General features: G+C 56.0%; 2 protein-coding genes across 5 annotated transcripts in view; both read left to right on the top strand.

Moving 5' to 3' along the window:
* The window catches only part of P2ry6 (pyrimidinergic receptor P2Y6), a 36,645-nt gene extending 31,391 nt beyond the window's left edge, over positions 1–5,254 (top strand). For 3 of the 4 annotated variants that reach the window (XM_055623384.1, XM_055623383.1, XM_055623381.1), the window contains exons 2-3: positions 2,874–3,108; positions 3,701–5,254. In XM_055623384.1, the coding sequence (XP_055479359.1) occupies positions 3,738–4,724 (987 nt within the window). In that variant the 5' untranslated portion in view covers positions 2,874–3,108; positions 3,701–3,737 and the 3' untranslated portion in view covers positions 4,725–5,254. Of the gene's footprint in view, positions 1–1,306; positions 1,356–2,873; positions 3,109–3,700 lie in introns of those variants that run through there. The other variant, XM_055623382.1, reaches the window with a different exon arrangement.
* Positions 5,255–10,773: 5,519 nt separating this feature from the next.
* Arhgef17 (Rho guanine nucleotide exchange factor 17) overlaps positions 10,774–20,867 on the top strand; it is a 54,469-nt gene continuing 44,375 nt past the window's right edge. The window contains exon 1 of the mRNA XM_055623238.1: positions 10,774–14,007. Within this exon, the coding sequence (XP_055479213.1) occupies positions 10,840–14,007 (3,168 nt within the window). The 5' untranslated portion in view covers positions 10,774–10,839. The remainder of the gene's footprint in view (positions 14,008–20,867) is intronic.

The following is a 20,867-nucleotide window of genomic DNA, read 5'->3' as shown; positions in this document are numbered from 1 at the left end:
TGGGGTAAGGGCTGGTCTAGAACTTAGAGTGCAGCCGTGATGACAGATAGGATAGCCAGCATTAGTTGCTGCCCACAGTTGAGGTCAAGGGACCCCTCCCTCTGGTCATCCTCTGAAGGAGTGAGAACACTCAGCCTCCCTTGGTCCTCAGAGACGGAGTGGCTGGGAAGCAGATATGCCTGAGGTCTACTCATAGGCCCTTTTCTGTGGTTCTTGCTCCTTCCAAAGGAGGATAAAATCTTGGAAGGACCAGTCTCCCCAGAGTGCTGGGTAAAGAAACCACTGGAGTTTTGCCAAACACTCTCTGGGGCTGTGGTCAGAAAGCAATAGGCCTCCCTAAGGAAGGATAGGGACATGGTTGCTTCCACCTATGCCTGCCCCATCCTGTCCCCACTTGGGGTGTTCTTCCCCCCCCCCATCTACTGATGAAAACCCCTCAGCCACCAGGATCATCACTCTCCTGGGAAAGGTCTTTTTACTCACTTCTCTACTGACATTTAGTTAGATATCTTGTGTGAGTGCACGGTTTGCCATGATGTACCTATGGAGGTCAGAGGACAGCTTGCTGTGGAGGGGTCAGTTCTCTCCTAGGGCTTGAACTCGGGCTGTGAGCTCTAAGAGCAGACACTGGCCCACTCTGGTCTCTCCCTCAGACTAGCACACCGTAGCTGTGCCTGCAGTGCTGTCCCTGCCTGCATGCCAGGCCTCTGTGATCCAAACAGGACGTTAGTGAACTCCGGGCAGGTAAAAGCAAGAGCATGGTTGCGCAAAAGAAGAACCCTGAGGAACGAAGGCGATTCTGGCTGAGCCAGCCTGTCCGGACCGTGACTTCACAGTCACTCTGACTTTCCACTGTCCTCCTTACGTGCAGATGTCTCAGCTGAGCCTCAGAACTAGAGCATGGACTGAAAGCCTGGTTTCTGCTAATAATCAAAGGCAATGAGGGAGGTGGGGTGCGGGCCAGGGAATCTAAGCACTACTATTTTGCCCAGAATTTTTAAAAAATAATTTGTTAATATCAAATTAGAAATTAGAAAAAACAATTTGACTCTATACAATTTTTTGTTGTTGTTTTTGTTTTTGAGACAGGTTTTCTCTGCGTAGACCAAGCTGGCCTCAAACTCACAGAGATCCACCTGCCTCTACCTCCCTGAGTGCTGGGATTACAAGTATGAGCAATGGCGCCCAGCTCTATACAGTGTTTTAAAATACTGTCATCTTCCTTAGCAGGCCCGTTCACAGTAGCAGTTAGTACAGCTGGGAAGGTGACACATTCCTGTAATCCCAGCTGCTTGGGACCCAGACACAGGAAGATCACAATTCAAGGCCTGCCTGTGTCACAGAGTGAGGTCAAGGTCAGCCTGAGAAACTCAGTGGGGTGGGTGGGAGCTGGCAAGATGGCTCAGTGGATAAAGGTACCTACTGCTCAGACCTGGTGACCTGAGTTCAGTGCTCAGAGCCCATGTGAAGGTGGAAGGAGAGAGCGACTCCACAGAGCCCACCCCCTCATGCATCCTGCGGCACGCGTGTGATTGCACACACACACAGTATGTTTTTAAGGCTGGAGACATGGTTCAGTGGTAGAGCGCTCACCTAACACATGGGAAGCCCTGGACCCAACCCCTATTGTCAGTCCCTAAAACAAACAAACAAACAAACAAACAAACAAAGAAGGTATGCCCTGGGGCTGAGCCTGGTACTCGCTCATCCCAGGCCAAATGTCAGCTTATCCCTTTACAAGTGGGGAAACTGAGGCACTAATGCTAAGTAATATGCCCAAGACCACGCGTCTCACACATGGCAGAGCTAGGATTTGAACCTGAGCGTCAGAACCAAAGTCCAGCTCTATGACTCTCCACATGTTTGCAAGGCTTCCTATTTTCCCTGGCCTCAGCTTTTCTGAAACAGAAAAGGGAGGAGGCTGTCAAGAAGGCAGCTCCCTAGATGCACTGGACCCAAGCTGTAAATTCTCTCGAGACATCGGCAATACAAAAAAGCCATCACTCAGAAGTATTTGGAGGTCTGGTGCTGCCAAGCCCTCCGAAGCCAGCCCGGACTGTCGGGAGACGGGGCATCATATAGGATGCAAGGACACAACACTTATTGAGCGCCTCCTGTATTCCAGATGCATGCACATTACTGTCTAGAAAACGAGTCTGAGAAGACACGTGACATGGTCAGGGTCGAATAGTGTGGCAGCAGAGAAGGCACCAGAACCCAGCTCTGTCTAGCTCCAGAGTTACCCTTGTAACCTGAGTATTCAATGGCTGTGGATGGTGGATTCTGGCTCCGACTGTTTCTAACCCACTGACTCTGACCCTGCCTGCTCCTCACTGTACCTAATTTCCGCCTCTTTAAAGTTTGGCCCTCTTGGTTCCTGATTGGTTTCCCCTTGAGAAACGGAGTTTTACTCCCAAGGCCATCAGGGGTACTTCCTCCTTCTCCTCTTCCTCCTCTTCTTTTTCTCCTTCAGATTTATTTTTATTCTCTTCTGATTCTGTGTTTTGCCTGCTTGTATGTCCATGTGAGTGTGTTGATCTCGTGGAACCGGAGTTACAGGCAGTTGTGAGCTGCCATGTAGGTGCTGGGAATTGAACCTGGTTCCTCTAGAAGAGCAGCCAGTGCTCTTAACCACTCAGCCATCTGCATGCGTGCTTGTGCGTGTCCATATGTGTGCAGATGCCCACAGACACCAGAGGCATCGGATCCTCTGAAGCTAGAGTTTCAGGCAGTTGGTCAGGGTCAGGGTTAGGAGGAGTTGTGAGCCTCCCTCCTTGGGTACAGGAGCAGTAGCTGAGTGACTTGAGCAGCTCCACAGAACTCAACCCCACCCCCACCTCCACCCCCTCACGGTCACCTCTCTTGTTTTGCAGATAACTGTGACTGAAAGACCAATGGCTTTGGACGCAGGAATGCAGGCTGAAGACAGCGGCACTTCCCTCAGCGAGCTCTGGCTGTGCGCCCTGTCCTCGGGAGTCAACTAGGAGTCCCCAGAGCTCTCTGTCCTGGACCCAAGCTGCCGTGAAGACACAGAGGAAACCCGGTACTGAAGACACAGTACCAAACCCAGCACTTCTTCATAAAAAGTCTTCCAGCTGCATGAGACAGGTACACACCCCATTACTGCATTCCTACCCCTCAGAGGGCGCAGGAGAAGCCCCGTGCGCTTCTAACCTGATGACAGCACCCCCTTCCTGCTCAGATGGAGAGTCACAAGGTAAATCCCTACCCGAGATCAGGCAGGCAGGGAGTAACTATGTGACCCGAAGCCCATCACTCACTCTCCTCGAAGAGACATCTGTCTAGGGTTCTGAGGATTGAACAGAAGTTCATGGGGGAAAGCTGGGAGGAAATAAATAGCAGAGAAAGAAATTGACGCCGTTAATCCCAGCACTTGGGAGGCAGAGGCCAGGCCAGTCTGGTCTACACAGTGAGTTCCAGAACAACTGGGGCTACACAGTGAGACCCTGTCTCAAAAACCAAAAAGAAAAAAAAAAAAATCACTTGGAGTTCTCCCAGGCTTGAGCTTTACTGGAGTATACATTTCTATGATAGAAGATTTGTGCAGACCTTTACGGGGTGATGAGACTAAGAGACGGCCAAGTTAAGGCCTTGTTTTGCTCACGCCAGTAGATCAGCACACAGGGCCCACTGAGGCGCCAGTGAGTCGCCACTGACACGGCGTGCGTTGCTTTCCCAGGTCCTCGGAGCCCAGGAAAAGCCGTCACCGCGCGGTTATGGAGCGCGGCAATAGCACCATCCAGGCTCCGGGCTTGCCGCCCACCACGTGCGTCTACCGCGAGGACTTCAAGCGCCTGCTGCTCCCCCCGGCCTACTGCGTGGTGCTGGCGGTCGGCCTGCCGCTGAACGTCTGCGTCATCACGCAGCTCTGCGCCTCCCGCCGGGCCCTGACCCGCTCGGCCGTCTACACCCTGAACCTGGCCCTGGCGGACCTGCTCTACGCCTGCTCGCTGCCCCTGCTGGTCTATAACTACGCCAGAGGGGACCACTGGCCCTTCGGAGACCTCGCCTGCCGCCTGGTGCGCTTCCTCTTCTACGCCAACCTGCACGGCAGCATCCTGTTCCTCACCTGCATTAGCTTCCAGCGCTACCTGGGCATCTGCCACCCCCTGGCCCCCTGGCACAAGCGCGGGGGTCGCCGCGCTGCCTGGGTGGTGTGCGCGGCCGTGTGGCTGGCCGTGACGGCCCAGTGCCTGCCCACGGCGCTCTTCGCCGCCACGGGAATCCAGCGCAACCGCACGGTCTGCTACGACCTGAGCCCGCCCGCCCTGTCGGCCCGCTACCTGCCCTACGGCATGGCGCTCACGGTCATCGGCTTCCTGCTGCCCTTCGCGGCGCTGCTGGCCTGCTACTGCCGCATGGCGCGCCACCTGTGCCGCCGGGACGGCCCGGCAGGACCTGTGGCCCAGGAGCGGCGCAGCAAGGCGGCCCGTATGGCTGTGGTGGTGGCCGCCGTCTTCGCCATCAGCTTCCTGCCTTTCCACATCACCAAGACGGCCTACTTGGCCGTGCGCTCCACGCCGGGCGTCTCCTGCCCTGTGCTGGAGACCTTCGCTGCGGCCTACAAAGGCACTCGGCCCTTCGCCAGCGCCAACAGCGTGCTGGACCCCATCCTCTTCTACTTCACGCAGCAGAAGTTCCGGCGGCAGCCCCACGAGCTCCTGCAGAGGCTCACGGCCAAGTGGCAGCGGCAGAGAGCCTGAGGCCCCCAGGCGGCCCTGAGGCGCTGGCTGCCATGTGTTTGCTAACCGGGCCATGGTGCCTGAAGCTTCCCCCAATTCCAAGCCATGCGGAGAAGCAAACCTCGGCTCAACAGGCCTGGGCCTCAGAGGTTCTACATCAGCCACAGAGCCAAGAGACCTATGTTTCAGGGACTGGTCAGTTCATGCGTGTTATCCCAGAACTCAGGGTGTGGTGACTGAAGGACACAAGTTGCAGGCCAGCCTGGTCTACACGGCGACATCCTGTCTCAGACAATCGAGGGTTGGGACTAGAGCTCCGTAGCACATGCCTGGAGTATGCTAGGCCCTGGATTCAATCCCTAGCACCGCAAAGTCCAACAAAGGTCTCCTCCCTGACCCCTGTTGTGTTTACAAGGTGGAGGGGGCCACTGGTGCCCTCATGACCGTGAAGCAAGGCCCCTTCTGGACAGCAGCAAGCTGGGGAGGCTCACGTTCCCACATTCCCATCCATTTGCCAAGACTTTGTCATAAGGAAGAGAAATACATGTGTTTTTGCGGCTGTTGTTGTTGTGTTTGTTTTTAAGCCATTGCATGTGTACACACACACACACACACACTGCCAAGCCACAAAGAATCCTTTAGTCAGATTCCATCATCCCCTAGGTGGAAACCAGGCAGTGATTTAATTGGGATAGGGGTCAGGATGTAGGCTGGAACCCGATGGGAGCTAAGAACCAGGGGCTGGAGATGCCCAGGAGGCCTCGTAAAGATGGCTGGCCACACAGGGAGGGTAGCCTCAGTGTGGCTGGAGGCTGGGGGGGTGCATACATGTCATATAACAGAAAACCCAGACCACGGCAGGCCTACTCCATCCTGGCTCTCACGGTGCCGCCTAATGTTGAACCCTTACACACTTCCATCACAAGCACGAAAGTTTATCAGTGCTGCCAGTGGCTGAACATCCGTGAAGACAATGGGTCGATAGACGAGAACAGTTCATGTACCAGAATTAATCATACCAACACGCGACACTCAAACCTTAGCAGTGTAATACTGAGGAACACGAAGTCCCTGTAAATTATATGCAGCAATGTCTGTTCTGTGAAGTTATAAAGGACTAAAGCGGGCGTGCTGGCTCGTGGCTCTAACCACAGCATGTGGGAGGCCAACTCAGGCTGCACGGAGAGTTGAAGGTGAGCCTGAACTATGAGGCTTTGTTTCTATGCCTTAATTTTAAATCTTATGTTCTACTTATTGAGTGTGCAGAGGTCAGAGGACAACTTTCAGGGGTTGGTTCTCTTCTGCCATACAGGCCCAGGGATCAAATTCAGGAGGTCAGGCTGGGCAGCACGTACCTTTACCTGCTGACCTCAGGTACTTTCAGTTTTACTTCAAAAAACTAAAACAATCACAGAAGCCTATAATCCTACCTACTTGAGAGACTGAGGAGAAGGGCTGAGTTCAAGGCCTTACTGGGTTAGTTACAGAATGAGTTCAGGGGCAGCTTGAGTAACTTAGGGAAATCCTGTCTCAAAAAAAGGGGGAGATGTGTGTTGGTGGCATAGAACTTGTTTACTGTGTATGAGGTCCAGAGTTCAATCCTAGCAACACACACACACACACACAAAGCATGTACGTGCACACACAGAGAGAGCAACAAAACAAAATGAAACTGGAAAGCATGTAGGAGGGACATAGTGGTGAATTCCCAGCATTCTAGGACGCACAGATAGGCTGTGCGTTTCGGGCCAGCCTGGTCTACAGTGAGTTCCAGGACAGCCAGGTCTGTTACACAGAGACTCTTTGTCTCAAAAAACAAACAACTCAAAGCAAAACAAAACACAGAAACAAATAAAAATCCAAAATATGCCTGTAATGATTCTAAGAAAAGTACATGCTGAGGCAGGAGAGCAGGAAGCTGGGGTCAGCTCGGGCTATCTACATACTAAGACCTTGTCTTGAAACAAAACAAAACAAAAGCAACAACAACAAAACCAACAAAGATGCTAAAATGAAAACAGCGTGAGGACTGTGAGATGCAACAAACTCAAGCAAGCTGGAGAGATGGCTTAGAGTCAGGGACACTTACTGCTCGGTGGAGGACCGAGGCTCGGGTCCCGGTACCCCCACGTGACAGCTCATGCTGAACCCCTCTTCTGTCCTCCTCAGGCAGTGAGTAGGCACACACGGTGCACATATGTACATGCAGGCAAAACACGCACAAAAAAAGAACAATAAATCTTAAAACGAAACAAAAAGGCCAGGCGCAGAGGTGCATGTATGTAATCCCAACTCCTGGGAGGAAGGGCATACCCAGTTACCTTCAGCTGAGGCTGGGCTGGGTGGGGGCAGAGAGAGAGAGAGGGGAGAGAGGCAAAGAGAGGGAAGTGGGAGGAGAAGGAAAGGGAGAAAATGTGAACTCTGACTGGCACAGATCTGAGATGAGGCTGGGGCCGTCTCTCAGTGGTAGGACACAGGAATGAAACAGAAGCTGCCATAAAGGTCCTAGGCTATTTTGGTTTTTTGATGAGAGTCAACCAAGTAACTGATGAGAATGTGAAGTGGACAAGGGTGGCTAACTAGTGACATCCCATGCAGTCTAGATCTAATGACGGAGGTTCAGGTAGTTTCAGAGAGATTCTGTTTGGTTTTGGGAAGGAGTCGGAAGCCAAATCTCCCGTTCAGACAGCTCCTTTCCCGGCTCTCACGCTTCTACGAAGTTCCAAGGTCTGTCCTGCCATGACCTTGACCATCCAACCTTTCCATGTTGATTTTCCAAGAACTTCCTCAGCTCTGACATCACGGGGCTACCTCCTGAGTAGATCAGTCACTGTGCTCACTCATTCTCCACAGACGCTCACAGACATGACTTCCTGTGACTCCAGCTCCAAGGGATCCGAGACACATACATGCGCGCAAAAGAGACATATACATGCAGGCCAAAACAGCCACACACAGCTGGGCGGTGGCACATGCCTGTCATCCCAGCACTCGGGGAGGCAGAGGCAGGTGGAACTCTGTGCATTGGAGGCCAGCCTGGTCTACAAAGCCAGTGCAGGACAGCCAAGGCCACACAGAGAAACCCTGTCTCAAAACAAAACCAAACAGAAAAGAACAAAACAAATACCCATACACATAAAACAAACAATAAATAAATAAATAAAAGAGATGCCATTCTGCCTAGCCAAGATCCTTAAAATATTCTCCCTCCCAAGTGTGGCCAGAGGCCAGGACAGTTTACTTCATCCAAGTATAGGTGACAGGCCTCTTGGGTCTATGGCTTTAGCCTCCATATTTCATCAACTTGCCCATTCGTGATGTGAGATAAAGACCTGTCTCAGAAGTGACATAAAGGCAGAATTTAACAGTGCCGGGCGGCAGTGGTGCACGCCTTTAATCGCAGCACTTGAAGAGAGAGAGGCAGGTGCATCTCTGTGAGTTTGAGGCCAGCCTGGTCTACAGAGTGAGTTCTGGGACAGACAGAGAAACCCTGTCTCAAACAAACAAACAAACAAAACAAACCAGCATGAAGGTGGAAAAGCACATACTTTGGGGCTGGGGCTGGGGCTCAGCAGTAGAGCAACTGCCAAATATGTCCAAAGCCCTAGGTTTGATCCAAGCACAACAAAAGGGTACATCAGGCCGAAGGAGCCATCACTGTGGAGGGCTGCGGTGACCCCACACACCTACACTTGCCTAGGGGAAGCCTGACCCGCTCCTCACTTTCAGACAAGGCAGCTGAGGCCCAGTGAAGCAGAGCTTTACACAATGTCGTCCACCACGGCAGAGCAGAGAGGCACAGACCCGGCGCGTTTCTTAGTCTGGAGATTGTATAAGCAGCAAGCTGGCCTGGGGTCCTGCAAGAGCCATGGTTCGCAATCTGTGGTCATGACCCCTTTGGGATCGAATGACCTTTTCACAGGGGTCACCTAAGATAATCGGAAAACACGGATATTTACATTATAGTTCATAATAGCAGCAAAAATACAGTTATGAAGTTAACAACAAAAATACTTTTCCGATGGGGTCAGCACAACAAGAACTTTATTAAATTAAGTGTAGAGAAAACTGTGCTGGAGGCTGCCTTCCCCCCCCCCCCCTTATTCTGAACTCAGGATTCTGTCCTCTGCTCATCTTGCTCCCCACATCGTTACTGGAGCTGAGTGTCTTTGGCTGGGACCAATATGGCCCTTGGGATTAGGTGCACCACTGACCTAAGCGCCTACCAAGTGAGCATTGGAGGAACGGAGCTCCGGGCCTACACACAGCAGAGCTGAGGGAGTTTGAGGCAGCCTAGGCTATCCTCTATTCCCAGGGAGGCTGAGCTCTGCCCACCGGCCACCAACAAAGAGGCAGGCTGCTGGGGCTTAAAGGAACCTCCTTCTTCATCAAGATCTGAAGCCAGGGAAAGCTGTGTGAAGGGGCGCGATGACCGGCGACTGTAAAGCCTGAATTTAAGTCACACCACGGTGCCTCTTCCCTCCGACCTCTGCAACGGGCACTGCTACTTCTCCAATGGCAGCTATCCCAAGGGATTAAGTAAAATACTTAAATATTACCGTACGTCCTAGGCAGTGCGTCTATTTTCATTCATTTAGATCCAGAGTCCTCCATTTAAACTGTCTGGGCAAAGAGGGGCCTAACGGAAGCAGCTGAGGATGGGAAGAAGTTGACGCCCCAGTAACCAGAACAATTTTAGACTTGCCAGACTGCGGCAGGGGGGTGCGGGGAGCTCTGGGGTAGATCATTGTTGCAGCAGGAGAAGCTTACACCTTCCTGGCCTGGAGGGCGGAGCAGCCGCAGGTAGGAGTATAGGTTTGGCGGTGGGAAGTTGAGGGCGTTCCCGTGCAACCACCTTTTGTGCGGGAGGCCAAAGAAAGGGCAGAGTGTTTGGCAAAGTAAGGGGCGAGGAAACGCCTGTGAGTTACTGAAACCTTCCTAACCCTTAGGGTTGGTTGCGGGTGGATGAGGTTTTATCCCTTCAAAGCTCGGAGAGCGCGGAGAATCCGGCCCGCAGAGGGCGCGAGAGCCACGCACACAGACCGCCCGGAGGAGCGGGGCGCGGAGGGTAGAGATTAGAGGCCTCCAGGACCTAGAGAGTAGGTGGGGGTCGAGGCAGCTGGGGAAACGGCGAGGGGAGCTGCGTGTGGGGGTCCTGAGAGGTGGGCCTTCTGCAGCAGCGTCCGGTGGGTTGAGGGACAGCCCGAGAAGGACAGGCCACGGGGAGGTGGGGACTTAGGTGGAGCTTTTGGGAGAGTGAGGGGCGGGACGTGGGCGGGGTGCAGCGGGATTCGCCGCGGAAGGTTGGGGGCAGAGGGCGTGGTCTGAGCAAGGTGGGGCGCCCCGGGCGCTCGGGTGGGCCGGCCCCGCCCACGCCCCGCTGGGTCCCACCTCTTTTCCGGCCAGGGGAGTTTCTGCGCGTACCTGAGTATCGGTGTGGACCGGAGTTCGTGCCATGTTGCCCCTGCGGCAGAAGCCCCTGCACGCGAGAGGCCGAGCCGCGCTGGCCGCGGTCCGCGGAGTTGCCCCCTCTGCGAGCTCCTGAGTGTCCCAGCGGACTCCCCTGGAGGGTCGCTGCGGTCCACCAACGTTCGAGCATCTCGTTCCTCCTTCGGCTCCTCCTCACCCCCCCCCGTGTTCCCAGCCTCGCGCGCTCCCCGAGCCCACCCCCTCTTTTGGGCGCCAGGCTCCGCCCCCCGCCCCCTTTCCTCTGCCTCAAAGTTTATTTGCAACAAAAGGGAGCAGGGAGCGAGCGGCCTGGGGGAGGGAGAGGGAGCCGGAGCGGGAGCTGGAGGGGGAGGTAGGCCGGCCGCCGAGCCTCGCGGGCGGGCTTCGCGTGCAGGAACCGAGCCTCGGGCCCCCGCCGGCCGGGCCGCGATGCCCCCGGCCGCTCCCGCAGAGGCTGGGCCTGGGGTCGCCCAGGATGGAGCCGCCGCCTCCCGCGGCCGCAGAAACTTGATCCTCGACCGATAAAGCTGTGTTCAGGACTCGGCGCCCTCCTCCCGGCCGCCGCGCGCTGCGGGTGCGGGACCCCGGCTCCCGGACCGCGGCCACTGCGCGCCCTCGGAGCAGGGGCGCAGGGGGGGGTTGGCCGCGGCGTCCCGAGGCCGGCCCCCCCGGAGTGACTGCCGCCACCATGGCGGACGGGGCACCCCGGCCCCCACTGTATCGCAGCGTCTCGTTTAAACTGCTGGAGCGCTGGAGCGGCGGGCCCGGGCCGAGGGAGGAGACCGCGGACACCCCCGGGCTGCGGCGCCGAGCTTCGTGCCGGCCAGCCGCGGCAGCCCCGGGCCAGCCCTCCCGGCGCGTGTCCAAGCTGGCGTCGGGGCCCCCGGCCGCCCCCGCGCAGCCGCGCCCGCTCCGCAGCCTCTCGCCGTCCGTGCGCCAGCTCTCCCGGCGTTTCGCCGCGGCGCGTCTGGAGGACGACGCCGCCGGCGCCCGCGACGGCCGCTGCTCGCCCGGCTCCACCGAAGAAGCGACGGAGGGCGCCGAGCGCGGTGCCTGGCCCAGCGTCACCGAGATGCGCAAGCTCTTCGGCGGCCCGAGCTCCCGGCGACCCAGCGTGGACTCGGAGGCCCCGGGGACGACCAGCCCCGACGGGGCTTCGTGGGAGCCCCCGCTTCGCGAGCCCCGGCAGCCTCCGACGCCACCTCCGCGAACGTGCTTCCCGCTGGCCGGCCTGCGTTCGGCGCGGCCGCTGTCCGGGCCGGGGGCCGAGGGGAGGCGGCGTCGGCAGCACCAACAACAGGAGCGGGCGCAGCGTCCGGCGGATGGTTTACATTCTTGGCATAGCTTCTCCCAACCGCAGGCAGGGGCCCGGGCCTCCTCCTCCTCCTCCTCCGTTGCCTCCTCCTATCCTGTCAGCCGGGCTCCCAGTTCCAGCGAGGAGGAAGAGGAGGGACCGCGGCCGCAACTTGGGCCTCAGAGCCCGGCCTACCTCGGCGGCCACTCTTCCGGCAGTGACGAGGACCCAGACGGTGAGGATGGCCGTCGGTGGCGAGGGAGAGGGCTCAGGCCCGAAAGCTCTCCGCTGGTTCACGGCTGCAGCCAGGACAGTGACGAGCTAAATCCGGGGACCTCGGGATCAGCAGGGGGTGTCAGGAGCCCCGAACCTCCCCCGTCTCCAAGAACCTCTATAGAGGAGGGACTCCGAGAGTTGGGTGCTGGCACGCAGCCTGGCGTCCCAGGTCCCCAGGAGAGCTTAAGGCCAATGTCCGACACTGGGGGGGCACCTTTCCGCGTGGCCAAGGTGAGCTTTCCCGCCTACCTGGCCAGCCCGGCTGGCTCGAGAGGCAGTAGCCGCTATTCCAGCACTGAGACCCTCAAGGATGACGATATGTGGTCCAGCCGCAGTTCTGTGAGCTGGGGTGTATATCGCTCCCCAAGTTTTGGAACCGGAGATGGGCTCCTTCTGCGGCCGCAGACTAGGTCCCGCGCTAAGGGACCTGTAGGCACCACTAGGCCGCCGAGGGACGGAGGGTTGGAGCTAGACAGGAACCGGCAGCGAAAGTCGCTGTCGAATCCAGACATCGCTTCCGAGACCCTGACGCTGCTCAGTTTCCTGCGCTCAGACCTTTCCGAGCTGAGGGTCCGAAAGCCCAGCGGGGGCCCAGGGAACAGCCCCCTAGATGGCAGAGCTTCACCGTCAGCAGGTAGCCCCATGGAGCAACCTGAGTCCATCCTGTCCCAGAGTCCAGCATCACCCACCACCCGACCCACCCTCAAGGACCTGACAGCTACCCTGCGCAGGGCCAAGTCATTCAGCTGCTCAGAGAAGCCCATGGCCCGGCGCCTGCTCCGCACCAGTGCCTTGAAACCCAGCTCCTCTGAGCTGCTCCTGGCAGGTTCTGGCACAGAGGAGGATCCGTTGCCACTCGTGGTCCAGGATCAGTATGTGCAGGAAGCCCGTCAGGTTTTTGAAAAGATACAGCGTATGGGTGCACAGCAGGACGATGGCAGTGAAGTCCGCCCTAGAAGCCCCGACTGGGCCGGGGACATGACCCAGGGGCAGCGGTCTCAGGAGGAGCTCTCTGGGCCTGAGTCCAGCCTGACAGATGAGGGCATTGGGGCAGACCCTGAGCCTCTTGGTGCTGCCTTTTGCAGCCTAGATCCTGGAGGGGTGTGGCGACCCCTTTCCTCAACCTCAGCTCAGACAAACCACCACCGAGGGGCTGGGACAGAAGACAGTCTGGGTGGGAGGGTCCTTGTGTGTCCCGAGACCCCTCTAACTCCAGGAGCCCTCCGCAGGAGACGCAAAGCCGCACCCTCAGGCCCTAGTGGAACTGAACTAAGCAACGGGGAGGCGAGTGAGGCCTACAGATCCCTGAGTGACCCTATTCCACAGCGCCATAGGGCTGCCTCCTCCGACGAGCCCTCCGGGTTCTCTGTGGACAGCAATCTTCTGGGCTCGCTGAACTCTAAGACAGGGCTTCCAGGGACCCCAACTATGGATGAGGGCCTGACCAGCGGCCACAGTGACTGGTCTGTGGCTAGCGAAGAGAACAAGGACTACCAAGAAGTCATTCAGAGTATAGTTCAGGGGCCTGGTGCCTTGGGGCGTATGGGAGAAGACAGAGTTGCTGGCAAGACCCCTAAGAAGAAATCTCTGAGTGACCCTAGTCGCCGTGGGGAGTTAGCTGGGCCTGGATTTGAGGGCCCGGGAGGGGAGCCCATTCGAGAGGTAGAACCCCTGCTGCCTCCATCCAACAGTGAACCTATCCTTGCAGAACAGTGGGCAAAGCCAGAAGACCCTGTCCCTGCCAGGGGCAGGGCACAGTCCGAGAGGGCTCTACCTGCCCCCTCCACTGCCCGCCATGACTTCCATCTTGACCCCAAGCTGGCAGATGTTCTCTCCCCTCGCCTCACCCGCAGAGGTTCCAAGAAGCGCCCAGCCCGGAGCAGTCACCAGGAGCTTCGGAGAGAGGAGGGCAGCCAGGACCAGGCTGGTAGCCTGACACAAGTCCGCTCTTCCTCCAAACATGTCCGCCATGCCAGTGTCCCTGCCACCTTCACACCTATTGTGCCCGAGCCTGGGACGCCTGTGGAACCCCCTGTGACGGTGCCAGAGCCTGTGGGCTTCCCTGCTAGAGGCCATCCCACCCTGCAGGCCCCATCGCTTGAGGATGTCACTAAGCAGTACATGCTGACCCTTCACTCTGCTGACGCCCCTGCCTCAGGTCCTGTGGACCTACCCTGCTTGCCTCCCTCTGCACCACCCTCTGCTGAGACCAAGCCCGCCGGGGCTGCCAAGGCCGCTCCAGATGAGCCTGCCCCAGCGAGCAAGTGCTGTAGCAAGCCTCAAGTGGTAAGTCCTTTGGAGAGGAGATTTGGGGCAGGGTTCAGAAGAGCCATGGGCACCAGCCGACAGGAGCTTTTGTGTGTACTCAGTGGCCCAAAGGTCCTTGTCCTGGACTAGCGTATGGCACCAGGCTCCTGTTAACCCAGGACCAGAAGAGGCTTCGGGATGCTGCCAGCCAGTGTCAAAGGGTCTGCTTGCCCCAAAGCGTTCTGGTGGTGCTCGCACAGGTCCTTGGGCTGTTTCTTCGGGACTTATTTCTGGGATTCCCGTGGTTCTTTGTTAGAAATGCACTGGAAGTGTGGGTGAGGGTGTTGCCATTCAGCCAAGGCTCCAGCCTCCATGCCCAGCTCTTCGCTGATCTCATTTCAGGTCACAGTTAACGTGTTCTTGCCTTTAGGTCTATTCCAAGGCCTAGGAGAAAAGTACCCGCTTCACTTTATGGAGCAGCATAGGCTCTCCGGGTCCAGCCCCAGCCTTGCTCTAGTTTTCTGACATTGGCCTTTCTTGTGACTTAACCTCTCCATCTATAAAACTGGGTCTGAGGGACGTTGTGGGGGCATTTCCACCCAGGTGGCATTGTGCAGAACTGGGAGAGCCTGTGTTGTGAGTATGGGTAGTCTATGGGACCAATGCCAACATGCCCCTTTTCGGTTAGAGGAGCTTCAGGCTGGAGTAGCTGGGGAAGTATGGTGACAGACAGGCTTCTTCTGAGGCTCCGCAGCAAAGCCCTTCAGAGGGCTTGAGAGCAGTTCTGGCCCCTGTGGCAGACAGGGCTGCCTCCATGAGTCAGGAAGATGCTCTGGACCCTCATCTTGCTGGCCTGCATCTGCTCACCTTCTCACTCCTTCCTGCCAATCCCAGGCCCCGGGGTCTCATTCCCACCCTCCACAAAACTCTTGCTTCTCTTATGCCTGGGTTTTGGCTATGCATTCCGGCTGACTCTAGGCAACATCTGCCCTGGCATGGGAGAGTTGCAACTAGGTTTGTAGCTCTGGGCTGGAAGCTGAGCCCAGGGATGGCCTGGGGTTATGTCAACTGTGGCCTGCCTCAGCTCCCACTGTGTTGCTGACTTCAGAAGCTGGGAAACCCTACACCCTGGACTAATTTGGTCACTTGGCTTCTCAGAGCTCTTAAGGGCTCCTCCAACTCCCTATCTCTGTCTCTCTCCCCTCCTTTCTACTTCCCGTGTCCCAGCTCTGTTCTTCCTTGTGGAGGTGACAGGGATGGACAGACAGGGAGTGAGCAGAGGGGACTTTAACACCTGGTTTTCCTTCTGAGACCCCATTAGGGGAGCCTGAGTACCAGAGCCAGTTTTATGCTTGAGGATGGAGTATCAGCTTGAGAAGGATACTATCCTTGAGAAGGAGTATCAGCTTCCTTTTTCATGTAATGGTTTCCTTTGGGAGTATAGTGGGAGTTGAGGGGCAGCCAGAAAATTAGGGAGTCTGGGGGACAGGCACTGAGACCAGGGAGGAAAGGTTTCTGCCCCCTTCACATTTTCCAGTGACCTCCTCGCCCGGGAGATATCATATGGAACAGTCCTCTCATGTACAGGCTTCTCTTGACCTGCAAGGGGCTTTCTCTGACATTTCAGGTTCTCCCACTTCTCCAGGCCCAGCTGATGCTCCCTCTCCTCCCTTAGAAGAGCAAAGGCTGAGTCTGTAATTAGAAGAGCCGGACTGGATGTCCCCAGGACCTGTACCATTCCTGTTATGTGGATTGCTCTCCTTTTCCATAAGATGGAGATAATGGGTGCCCAGAAGGCTCTCTAGGTAGATGCTGGTGTGACCATTTCCTCCCTGGGGGCAGGAGGGAGGACGGAACAGGCTCTACTGCCTCAGCGGCTTCTCAGTGACCTCCTCCCCCACTGCTGTCTAAGCTCAGGTCTCAGTAGCACCTGGTGGACTTTATTAGGCTCAGAAAGCATTTGCCATGCCTTGAGTTCCCCCATCCTCCCTACCTGCTCATTAAGCCTGGAAGTTCTTCCATCTGCTACTTTGAATCTCTTCTTGCTATTCCTTTCCTTCTGGCTTTAGAAAGATGGGGAGCAGCTGTGCACTCCCCCTTCCTGCTGACATTTCTTGAGCAGACACAATGTTCCCTTGTCTCAGGCTCGGGGCTCCAGTCACGATCTCTGCACTGTGGGTGGAGATGGTGTGTCTTGGCCTTCAGAATGAGGGGACAAGAGGAGTTCTCATGTTCTGATTATGGAGCATATACCAATGTAATGTGCTTAGAGGGAAGAACTGGGCTCTCAGAGAACCCAGACTGGATCTTGAGCAGTGGGGAGTTTCTTACAGGCATGTCTCCCTTAGCTCAGAACCTCCCACATTGAAGGGAGGCAGGAAACTTCAGTGTCAGGCAGCACTTAGCCTCTGGCTCTATGTGGGCCTGGACAGTCAATGTTAGGATTGGTTTTCCTATCTTTGCCCCCGGGGATTGGGCAGCCAGGTCTTGTGGCTCTGTGGGAGGGACTCAGGGCAGCCTGGATGAGGGAATGGGGAGAGTCACTGTAGCTAGAGGGAAAATCTGCTCTCTGGTAGCTCAGCCAGTGGGCCACCAAGGCTGTGGGCCTCTGATTTCTTCCAGTTAGCTCCATAGTTGCCACTGTGTGGTTGCACCAAGGCATTCCTCTGTGGGAATAGAGGAATCTTAGATAGTTCATTTCTTAAATAGTAATCTTAGTTCATTTCTTCTGCCTGGTACCCCTTCATGCTCGTTGCTTTTGTAGCCCAGAAACAGGTGCTGACTTACCTCTGAGAATTGTAGATGGCTGAATTCACGGGACTTTGGCGTATTGAAATAGCTATAACACCGGCTACTGTTCCTTGCATGCCCGTTTTGTGGCAGACACCAATGGTTTCCTGTCATGTGAAAGACTGCGTAGCTTACTGTTAGAGGTGCTCTGAATCCCAGCTTATCAGTGTCTCAAAGAGAAGTAATCAAGGGGTTGTTCCCAGTTTCCAAGTGAGACTGGCCTGTTACCTGAGAAGGGGCATGAGTGGGGAACAGTTGGGGCATCACTTACCGTTGTATTGTAACAGCCTGAATGTGTCCGTGGTGGGATTTAATTCCCCAGGGCCTGGTGTTGGGTAGGAAGGTGCTAGCCCAAGGTCATACAATAAAGCCAGGCCGAGCTGGACCCAAGCCCTAGGACCTCTGGCCTTGTTCCTCTCCCACTTACCAGCAGCCATGGCAGCTCGCCTCAGCCTACCCAGATGCCCCTGCCTTCTGCGGGGCCGGGCTGCAGCCCTTCCCACCACTTCTGTCTAGCTGGCTCCCCTCTGGCAGGGACTTGCAGAGGCAAGTTTCCCTTCTGCCCCTCCTTGGCTCTTTTGCTGTGATTCCCCCCCCCCCCAATGGAAACTGGGGAGGAGATGGGGTTCTAGGAGGACGTTTGGAATTCTGAACAGTACCAAATAGCTATAATTAATGTCTTGTCACCCAGCAGGAGGTTAGGATGGGGGAGGACTGGAAAAAGGGTTGTCCTTTCAGGGCTTATTTCCTGTCCCACCTTCTTTCTTAGGACCCTGTGGTATTGGGGGAAAGGGACGCTCTCCAGGAATGAGTCCACCCAGCAGGGAAGAGTTGGGGGAGGGACCAGAGTTGAATGTGACATTTTCCAGCCCAACATTTCTGGGACCAGCTGGATTTGAGACGCTGCAGCTAATCCTGTCCCCAGCCCCCTCTCCCAGTGTAGGGACTTGTCCCTCCTCCTTCCCTCCCTCCCATCTGATTGCTAGGGCTGCACATGCTTCCCAGCAGCAGGACGGGGCGCCATCCCTGGATGTTAGTCTGCGGGCTGGTAGAGGATGCTCTTGCGTCGAGGCCTTGGAAGCTGGGAGAGAGGACAGGGTTCTAGGAGGAGGGCATGGCATGAGCAGAGTCCAGGAGGAGGCTTTCCCAGGCAGGCTGTTGCAGTAGAAGTTTGATTTTAGCATCTGTGTCCTGAAAAGATAACTACCCACGTCTCTGGGGTCAGGCACCATTCTAGAGTGGAAAGACAGCAGCTGCCAAAGCAGAGGCCTGCTTTGTGGACCCTCCAGACTGGTGAGGACATGTGTCTACAAAGGAGGACACTGTCAGGGAACAGAAGGTGCGGGGGAGAGAAATAAAACAGGGTAAAGAAGTTGAAGATGACAGGTTGGGGTACTATTTTAGATCATGGGGTCTAGAGAGGCCTGTGAGAGGAGGTGGTAATGTCTGAGGCCCAGAAGAAGACAGGGAGGGAATCAGGTAACTTTCTCAGGGCTGGGGGTGGGGGGGGGCGTATTGTGGGAAGAAAAGGAACAGCAAATGCAAAAGTCCTGAGCAATGGACACTGGGTAGTATGCATAGGGTTGACTATTAGGAAGTCAGAGGTCAGAGAGTAAAAGGTCTGGACTTGGCATCTACCTGAAGTGAGGCTATGAGTGAGATAATGACCCAAGTTGTTGTGTGGGGCTAGATAGCAGAGTCCAGCATGGAAGCAGTGAGGCCATTCAGGAGGCCACAGAAGTAAGCGGTGATGCTCTCTCTGCTGGGCTAGGCAGACATCTGGAAGGAGATGTTTCAGCTGAAGCCCAAGGAGTCCAGACATGTAGTAACCAAGTAAACAAGGTGCTACTATCTGCCAGATGCAATGGTGCACGCCTTTTATCCCAGTGTTCAGGAGGCATGGGCAGGCAGATCTCCGTGAGTTCGAGAGCAGCCTACACAATGAGTTCCAAGCTAGACGGGCTTCTACAGTAAGACTCCATTTCAAAGAGAGATACCAGTGAAGCTAACCCTTCTAGTCCAGCAGCCGGCCAAGTGGGAGGCGGGTCACGAAGAGGGGTAGATGGCAGAGCTACCTGCTGCCCTGGGGGCCTTAGCTCAGAGGCTAAGAGGGCACCTCGGGCCCGTGGGCAGATGGTAGCACCACGCACGGCAGGTGTTCTCCGCGGGCAGAGTGGCCCCTCCCCAGTTCTAACTTGTATCTCCTGGAACGGGTAGTTTGTGCCAACCACAGCAGCCCTGGCCCTCTCAGCTAACCCCAAGTTGGGTGAGGTAAGGGAGCAGTTTTAGAGCCAGCAGACTTTTGCCCAGGGCCCCTGGCTCATGGGTAATCTGTCCCTCGATGTCCTGTCTCCAGGTCATACATTGGCCCCAGAATTCCCAGTGAGTCAAGTTGGCAGAGATGGTGATGGAGTCCGGGAGAAGGGGGAGCCTGTGTTTCCCAGAAAGACTCGTAACCCTGGCACACTCGCTGGGAAATGTGCCAGGAAGCCTGGCGCCATGCTGGCAGTCCCTGAATTGGGGACCCTGGGTCCTCTGGGAAGGACAGGAGGACATCCTCACCCACAGGACTTGATACCCACCACTACTTCTCAGGCTTCTGAGGTGGACAGAGGCAGAAAGACCGAGCCAGGCTGATGGGCTGAGCCCTAGTTCATGATATGAAGGCTGCTCGCTGTTTGAACCCCCAGATGGCCCTCCGGTAGCTATAGGGTTCACTAGGGGTGACCTGGCAGAGTATAATGATTTAGGAGGCCAGGGATGCAGCCAAGTCTCACCATTTTCCTCCTGTGAGGCCTGAAAGAACCCCATATCCTTGGAGCCACAAGTGCCTTCGTGGCCTTGAGCCCCAAGATTAAGCCTTCTCCCGGGGCTGCTGGGGCTGCAGCAGCTGTTCTGTGCAGAAACTCGCTTGCAGACCAGGAAGTGCTTTCACGCTGGGCCACAGGCTGCTGAGGGCTCTGCCCCACTCCCTAGCTGCTTCCCCGTGTGTGTGCCAGGTTCCCTCTTGGCTTCCCCTGCCTCAGAAAGGGTCTTTTCTCTTATGTGGGGCAGGCCATGGTGCTCTCTCTGAGGCCTGTTCCCCAAATAGTTATTCTTCAGTGCACAGGGCATTGAAACTGCTCACTCAGCTTGGGAAAAACAGACTTTTTCTAATTAAGGTTTCTAATTTTTTTTATTTCATGTGCATGAGTGCTTTTCCTGCATGTATGTATGTGCGCCGTGTGCATGCCTGATGCTCAGAGAAGGCAGAATTGGGTGTAGGATGCCCTGGAACTGAAGCTATGAATTGTGAGTCACCAAGTGTATGCTGGGAACCGAACCTGGGCCCTCTGCAAGAACAAGAAGTGAGCTTATCCTTACCACTGAGCTGTCACTTCAGCCTTAACCGCTGACTTTTAAAACGATCCATGGGCGTGGAGAGGGAGAGGGGGCTGCAGAGGGACTTGCCGTGGGGAAAACACAGACAGAGGCTGCTGTGGACGGTGTGTCAGTGCCCCATTGCCTCAGTGACAGATTACAGGCCAGTGGCTTCGAACCGAGGTTTGAAGTCTGATCGGGGGTTCATGGAGCTGGAATCCAGGTGCTAGCAGGGCTGCTTCCTTCTTGGGTTTAAGGGAAAATCAATTTCCTTGCCTTTTCCAGTTACTGGTGGGTGCCGGTGTTCCTTGGTGTGTGGCCTCTGGCTCAGAGCCAGCAGCATAGCCTTGTCACACCTCCCTCGCCCAGACCTTCTGCCTTCCTCCGGAAGGACTCTGTGATTCCAGTGGGCCCACCTGGGTAACCCAGGGTCCTCAGTAGCACTTGCAATGTCCCTCCTGCCTTGTGAGATCCCATAGTCATCAGGTTCCGGGGCCTGGGCATGGACATCTTTGGGGGACTATTATTTTGCCTACCTCACAGTTAAATAAGGACCAGGCTGTGAGCTTCTGGTAGGCCACCTGTAGGTGCTGGCCCTGGGAATATCTCAGGCCTCAATCATTCAATCCTACCTTCATTTCTTTCCATGTTTCTTTGTCATCTATTTATGTGACAGTCAGTACCTTTGATGGCCAGTGGGGACATGCTGGGAAGGTTTGGATCCAGGGAGTTTTCAACAAGGATCCTAG

Source organism: Psammomys obesus, unplaced genomic scaffold (genome assembly GCF_907164565.1).
Source record: "Psammomys obesus unplaced genomic scaffold, mPsaObe1.curated_primary_1811, whole genome shotgun sequence".
In the NCBI taxonomy this organism is placed as follows: domain Eukaryota; kingdom Metazoa; phylum Chordata; class Mammalia; order Rodentia; family Muridae; genus Psammomys; species Psammomys obesus.
Note: the sequence above shows the minus strand (reverse complement) of the source record. Positions and strands in the feature narration are given on the sequence as shown.